The sequence below is a fragment of the Calidris pugnax genome, unplaced genomic scaffold, assembly GCF_001431845.1.
Source record: "Calidris pugnax isolate Ruff unplaced genomic scaffold, ASM143184v1 scaffold157, whole genome shotgun sequence".
In the NCBI taxonomy this organism is placed as follows: domain Eukaryota; kingdom Metazoa; phylum Chordata; class Aves; order Charadriiformes; family Scolopacidae; genus Calidris; species Calidris pugnax.
In genome coordinates this window covers 1,143,773-1,151,754 of record NW_015090992.1, presented here as the reverse complement: position 1 = coordinate 1,151,754, position 7,982 = coordinate 1,143,773, and the positions used below count along the sequence as shown (strand labels likewise).

General features: G+C 37.4%; 1 protein-coding gene across 1 annotated transcript in view; it reads left to right on the top strand.

Annotated features, from left to right (window-relative positions):
- The window catches only part of MEGF10 (multiple EGF-like-domains 10), a 99,862-nt gene that overhangs the window by 58,553 nt on the left and 33,327 nt on the right, over positions 1-7,982 (top strand). Inside the window, exons 9-10 of the mRNA XM_014954815.1 lie at positions 677-889; positions 7,105-7,279. Of these exons, the coding sequence (XP_014810301.1) occupies positions 677-889; positions 7,105-7,279 (388 nt within the window). The remainder of the gene's footprint in view (positions 1-676; positions 890-7,104; positions 7,280-7,982) is intronic.

Genomic DNA, 7,982 nt, shown 5'->3' with positions numbered 1-7,982 from the left:
CAGTGTAAAATTAACAATGGATTGGCTAGAAAAAGGTTACAGAACACTAACCAAAAAAAAAAAAAAAAAAAAAAAAAAAAAAAAAAAAAAAGGTTTAGAATGAAATTCTGAAAAGAAATGCATTCTGGAAACATCGTGTGCTTGGAAACACAATTAGAAAATACTGTCATCAGAGACTGCTGAGCGTGATTGCCAGGGAGCTTCCTGGACTGAGCATCTGCAGGGGCGTGGGTGTCTGCTGGCTATTCATACTGTGGCAAAGTGGAGAACCTAGATCACTTTAAAAAGTTACAGATGGACAGCTTTTGAAACAAAATACTTGAAAATGTATTCCTCCGTCCCTCAGGTCTGATTTAAGAGGGTTTGATTTTGTTCTGTCTTCTGAGTGCAAAGTGTAATAGTCCGTGTCTGCACACTTTCTCCTTTGTTGGAGGGAAGGGAGACCTTTTCTGAAGGAATTTGCAGAGCCAGCGTTGTTAGGCCTGTCCAGCTGAGCAGCAAAAGAAGCCAGAGAGAGAGAGGCACTTTTAAAAATGAAGTTACGTAAATTCCTGCTCTACTTAAGAGGTGATTTAGACCAGTATAAGAGATTCCTCACAAACCGTTATTTCCCTTAGATCACCAAAGCCTGTAGTTTATGGGAAATGAAATTCATTTTTGTTTGCTTTTCTCACAGATGCCAAGATGAGTGTCCAGTGGGGACTTATGGAGTGCAGTGTGCTGAGACCTGCAAGTGCATGAATGGTGGGAAGTGTTACCATATTAGTGGTGCCTGTCTCTGTGAACCAGGATACACCGGAGAGCACTGTGAAACAAGGCTTTGCCCAGAGGGAATTTATGGTCTCAAGTGTGATAAAAAGTGTCCCTGCCACATGCCCAACACCTGGAGGTAGGCTTTACACCCTTTAGCCTCTTTTCTATTTCATTATAGAACGTAGAAACCCGAATATAATCTGAAAATAAGTATTTCCTGATTTTTCTAGTACTTTCACACAAACTGAAGACTTGTAAGAGTATTTGATATTCTCTAACTGTATCAAGAAAGAAAATATCAACCCAAGAGACCACGAACTTTAGTGCTTGCAACTGTATTTGATCTTAATATTCACTGCTGTATTTGGTTTCTGATCCATGAAATAAATGTTAAGACAAAGTATGACCTTTGTCTATATTTACCACATGAATAAATCATTATATTGTTCACGATATAAAGTCAGTATACATCATACATCCCTCACATATTTTGGTGTAGAGGAAAAATAATTGAATTGAGATCAATAGCTGTATAGTCTTATGAGTCGGGCATGAGAGGAGAATCCATTTTTCTCTCTCTCTGTTTACAAATATAATAATAGATGTAGGTGACTAATATATATTTTAATATATATTTACTATATGTTTTAAAATTTCTGAAGCCTTGTCAGTTGTAAATCTAGGTTTCAAAAATACTTTTTTTTTGGTCATTTAAATGATTTTTCTGGAAGGCAGATAAAATCTGATCCCTGGAAATTGAATGAAAATAGTTTTCCAGTTGGCTTACCTTTTACCATCTCTCCTTACTCAGGCAGTAACAAGACCTGTTTTTTTCAGTTTTGTGTGTCTTTTGTGGATTTCACAGTGTTTCAGCATATTGTTATGAATATTTGGAGACAAACTCTCAGCTGTGAGGGAGGAATGTCAGATGTCAGTCGAGGGGAGCCAACATATTTATAGAACAGTTCTGGACAGCTTTCTCTTGTTACAAAACACAGTTATTCTGGTGAAATAGTATTGTTATTGTGCATTTCACTTACATGTTTACTTACACATTCATTTACACTTAATTGCATTACTAATCACAGTACTTTAGATAAGGTTTGTGAGCATAACCTAAAATTTTGCTGTTGAAAATAGCTGTGAAAGAAATCTGCAGAAACTATTGACTGTCACATGGAATGCTGCTGTGTGTGGTACATAAGATGCACTTTTCCTCATAGATAAAACAAAAGCCTTCAGTCAGAATTTAGGACTGATATTAAAGCACTCAAGCACATACACGGAAATACCTATTCTGTTAGAGCTCTGTGAAGAATTACTTTGTGGATTGTCTGAGTTGTTCAACATACCTTTCATTGACAAACCATGTGACAGCAAACTGAATTATTTTCCCTTTCCATTCATGTGATTTTACAGTTGTGTGCTTGCACTTCTGTTTTTCCCATTTACTTGAAATGTCTTTTGAAAAAATACAGTTTTTGACATTAAACCAAGCAACTAATTCTTTGTGCAATGCATTCAAGAATAAATGGCACCATACTGCTGACCTGTCTAGCTCTCAAATTATGCTAGTAGACCAGATACTATTGCATTATGAATTACGGTTAGCCGCTTTCCTGAAAATTTGTCTGCAGACTCTTGTAGCAGCCTTGTTTGACAGGAGTGCATTGCACTGTATAGTATTTCTGATATTACAGGGATTACTTCTGATTCATGTTCAACACAGCTGTTCCTTCATTTATACCGCTGGAAGACAACTTGTGGTCAAATGAGATCACAAATGTTCACATGTAAACAGCAGCATATGGCTGGTCCTTTTTTGAACATTTTCTCTTCTATATGACAAATCAGAAGGCGCTTCACAACCCTGTAGGTGCAGGAGCAGGTTTGCAAGGGCAAAATGATCTGTGAGGAAAACAAACATTTTCATGACTTCACAACTGTGTATTTCATATATAGGGCCAGGAAGTGATTAACCCACCAAATAACAGGAATTGAAAGGTATAGAAGACAAAGCTCCCTGCGTATACTTTATGCTTTTGAGAAGCCAGTTGTGGCTGACTGTCTTCTTCTCTCACTAAATATCAGTCAGCCAGGAGACATCTTTTTAAGCACATCAGGGAATATCCTCATCCTTTACTTGCCTACCACAAGTACTGTTTGGGCTGGCTATAGCCAAAAGGATCTTCTTCAAAGCACTAACCCATTTAGCAGCAATATAACAACCAATAATTCCAGAACACAAAAAAAGGGAGCGCAATTCCTTCAAACATGCTTAGTGTGCCTGTATTCTGTATCTTCTGTGTCTGTTTTCTGATAGGACCTCTAGGAGCCTTCATATCATAAAAGCTTTTTTCATCTGGGTATGATCACAACTTCAGATGTCCTTGAAGGGGAGCTGTTGGTAGTCTCAGAGCCCTAGGTTATTACTTACATTTGTAGTATTCATAGATATGGAAATGAACTAAAGATTAGTTAAAAAAATACATAGCACCAAAAAGTACTGCTTTAAAATATGTGCACATAAGTTGCACTACACAAGTATGTGTCTAGCCATTTTCTTCAAACACTTAAAGATAGAAAAACACTATGGTGCACCATGCTTCGAAAATGTATACATATTTCTGTAACTGTTTTAAGATTGAGGAAATTGCACCAAAACAACTTTAGCAATAACATATAATTTGTATTTTGGGTAGGCTAAGGTACAGGGATTTTGCTGCTGCTGTTGGCTGATGGCAGCTCCCAGGGCTGAAAGGCAAGCCCATCCTTGTTCTTAGTTTTATCAGCAGCCTTTACTAAATCTTTTTAAAGCGCTAGATATAGATATACTTGAGAGATTTTATTCTTTTTGAGGGGTCCAGAGGACAGCAGCAGCTAACAACCCTCTTGTGCCAAGAGTTTTTTCACAAATGGTTCTTCTCTATTGCATCTTTTGATATATATGAAAGGATTTGAACAAGAGTGGAAATCAGACACAGACCTGTTCTCTGTGACTAGGTGACAATATCGATTTTTCTGCTTTTACTCAATAGTCAAGAAAAAAACAAGAGTGAGCACTAGCTGGCTGAAACTAAGACCACATAAAAGACACTTCCTCAACGGGGTACCACAGCAGTGCTGTGGGCTGGTATGAGCAGACCCAGTGACCCTGCCACTTCCATCCACAGTTTGTGGGGCTTACAGAAACTTGTCATTCTGAAGACACAGTTTGCAGGAATGAGTAAAAAAGACCTTGGTCTGCTTTAATCAACATTGTGATTTCATTCTGTATATGAATGTTCTTCTAATCTAAATCACTTTTGGATTGGGTTTTGTCATGCCTTTACTCAAGCGATGATCATTCAGAAAATGTAAAAAGGGCAGACTGTAGTTGCATATTTATCTATAAGGTTTGTAAAGGATATCTCTTATACCTGTGTGACAGCATGTGCACCCATTTCAGGTTGATCTCCAAGCTACATTTGAGATGTCCCTGTTTTTTTTGGTGGTGGGGTTTTTTTCTTAGGGTTTTTTTGGGTTGTTTTTTTTTTTTTTTTTTTTTAATAAGGCTGTGTAAAAGCATAGGTTTTTAATCATTCTTTTATCATTGTCTAGTCAAGCAGATTTTACCCTCTTTCAACTTGCATTTAATGTAACAGGGGCTTTGAAAAACCTGCTGTACTTTAATTGGACGTGTAGTTGGTATATGCTGCACAAATTTTTTTTGTGTTGTTTTTTTTTTTTTTTTTTTTTAATAAGCTCTTCCTGGTGATCTTCCACCACTGCTTCACACCTGTAGGTAAGATCAGCTAGGGTCATTCTGTATCATGAACTAATTTGGTATAGGAACAATTCAGGTTGGAATAGGGTTTATTAATCACATGAACTCTAACGGGGTTTCTTTTGTCTCACGCTTTTTCTGAGATACATATATCATTTTGCGTGGAATTTTAACGTGTGATACATGCTAAGTTCATATAGTCTGGGTTTGTTTTTAAAGTCAAGACGAGGGCATCTTGTAATTTTTCATCATTATAATGGACTTGTATGCACATGTACAAGAGCTTTTAGTGGAAATTTTATATTGCATAAGGTGCTACAGAATTTAGTTGGCTATTGTAATAATTAAACCCCTATACAAATCATATGAAAATCATTATGTTCATCTAAGTCTTTCAAATGCATAATATCAGCTAGCCACAAGTATTTTTTTTTTCTCTGTACAGAGGAGGGTTTTATTTCCAGAAAGTGTAAACAAAAGACCAGGAGCGAAAGCGGATGTAGTGGCAGTATCTCTCACAACATCTCTTTATTTCCCTATCTTAATACCTAAACCTTATTGCCAATTAATCTAACTGCATGAGAACCCATCAAAAAGCCTCAGAAGTGCTCTAGCTTCCTACATCTAATTACAAATTACGGAATACTAATTTTGGTGTCAATCAATGTATGTGCAAGTATGCCTTAGTAACACTCACTGGGGGGCACAGAATATCAATGCCTCTGCTTCATACGCAATGCTTGTTCATGCATGTGGTCTCTCCCTCTCCTGAAAGGAAAAAAAAAACAACAACAAACAATCCTGGGATTTATGTCTTAAAATGACAGTACTACTAATTTTGTGTTATAAATATATTATATTTCAAATCCTAATGACTATTCAGTTGTGGACTGAAAAGTCTTTTCATGTTCCCTGCCCTGTATTCTTCCACTGATAAGAAACACAGGAATTGGCCACAAAACGGTACTGGATACCTACAGGAATGTTTGGAATAGGGAACAAATCTGTTTATCTTGCTGCATCATGTGTTTTCATAATGTTTCATGTATTTTATATGACAATAGTTTCATTCCAACATATTTCATGGCAGGTATACTTAGAACTAAACAAATAACCGGGACTGTTGCCTTTGAGCACCATGAGTTTTGAACCATTTCTGCATATATCATTTAGTTGAAAAGATCTTGCCTCTCACTTTATGGAAACTAGCTTAATACTGTCAAAGAGATTTTAGTATCTTCAAGACCCCCAAATCCTAGTGCTACCATAGCGTATGCAATAATATATATATAGCAGAACACTTTTCAGCCTTTATAATTCAAAATTTCCTTGATCAGCAGTATGTTGTCAGTTGCTTGCATTTGGCAATAGGAAACTCTTAGTTTGACAAGAGTTGTCCTTGAGTCCAAGAACAGTTGCAACTAATATTACCTTGTTACATTGCAACTTTTTCAAAGAATATTGTTGTTTCTTATGTTCTAGCCCCTGAAAGTGCAGTAATTATTTTTTGCAAACTTTCAAATGGTCAGAAAAGTACTCCATTTCAAACACACCCCCACACAGGGAGTCAGCAAATCTTGCAAAATCAGGCTCTTGTCATGGGTCATTTAATACGAGTGGACGAAGGCACGTTTTTCTTCCAGCACCCTTCAAGGAACTTCAATCAGTGGCAGACAAATATATTTAAACAGTCTTCCCATTGTAAATATATTAAGGCTTTCCTTTGGTGAGAATTAAGCAAGTGCTTTGTCTGCCAGAGTGCTACAGAGTACCCCATTGTGTCCACTTTTCCAGCACATACATCTTTGCACAGCTGATGATGTCCATTTGTTATGAGGCAACAGCTGTCTGACTGGCCCTTCAATGAAACTGCTGTTCCAGGTAGGGACAGCTGGTCTGTCACCAGGTATGGCCAACACAGGGGAGATACTCTCCAAAAGGTCACTGCTCTGATAGTATTATCTGACTTCTGCCCAATGCAAATGATTTTGTATCATTCCCTGAAAGGTGACAGTTTTCCTCTTTTCAACCCACGATTTAACGAAGAGAGCGTACTTGCTACTCACTGGGTGCTGTGTTATTGTTTTGTATTGGCTGCCATGCTGTTTTGCTGAAGCATCATATTTCTCAGATAATATGCTGCTGAGTTTGGGCAGTGTTACAAAAATGATCCTGTTACACTTGGAGTGGGAAGATAACAATATATTTTGGGGAATTTGGGGGATGGTTTCATCACCTTAGTATGTGTAAGCATATATTTTATGGTAAAAGCTGGTATTTCAGATAGATTTCTTTTCAACTAGCTGTAGAAAACAGCTCTTCTTTTCTTTCCATGTGCTCCCAAAAATGTCTATACGTTGTATGATGTTACATTTCTTATCTTAATTGGCATGTGTTTATGTATACATCTACAGAACCCTTTGCTTTGTGGTTTGGGGAGTAAAACCACCTCTATGCATAGCACGCAAGATCCGTCACGCAACCTATCTATAACAGCATTTTGTTCTCTGGGGAAAAAAAAAAAGAAAAAAAAAAAGAGTCATGTTTGGTCCTGAATTATTTATCCTTTCATCCCCTCCCGGCAGCTGTCACCCTATGTCTGGGGAATGCTCCTGCAAGCCTGGCTGGTCTGGGCTCTACTGCAACGAGACATGTTCCCCGGGATTCTACGGCGAGTCGTGTCAGCAGATCTGCAGCTGCCAAAACGGGGCTGACTGCGACAGTGTGACTGGAAAATGCACCTGTGCCCCTGGATTTAAGGTAAATAAGTCTCACTTTCACAGTCCATTTTCGACTCCACTGCCTTTAGTTAAGTGCCAAATTCTTCAGGATGCCAGAGTCTTCACCACAGTAAAGGGGTAAGGGTATTTAGGTACCACTAGCTGTGTTATAAGACCCTAAAAAGGAAAAATTTGTGATTGATTATCAGTGCTAAAATTAAGCCATTTTAAGAAAGAAAAGTTAGTTGCTTTGTGAGACATTGATAAGAATGAGAGTATTCTGTTGAAGTGTAAATAGAGGGAGCAATGATAATTTTCCGTCATTATCTTCTTGCACCAACTCCTCCTGCTCCATCCAGAGAAACTCTAGACAAAGTTTAGACTGATTATTCTGCAGCTTTTACACACTTTTGCTGTTATCTGTGCACTGAATGCTAATCTAACAGAAAACATTTTAGAAGATGGCTGCTCTTCTAGGAATAATAACTGTGAAAACTTCAGCCAGATAAATTCTTAAAAATATTTTATATATCCACATTATTTTCCATTAAATGGATGTCTTACTGTGTTTTGGTTTCATAAAGGGCTTCTTTATTACTGAAAATACTGTCCATAGATCTTACCAGCTTCTATCAGCTATGTAATCTGAGCCCTCACAGCAACTAATAGAAAACTAATGCTTACTGTAAACTTAAAAAGTTTTTTAAAAAGTCTCCCTTAAATTCAGGATAACTTAGTGACAG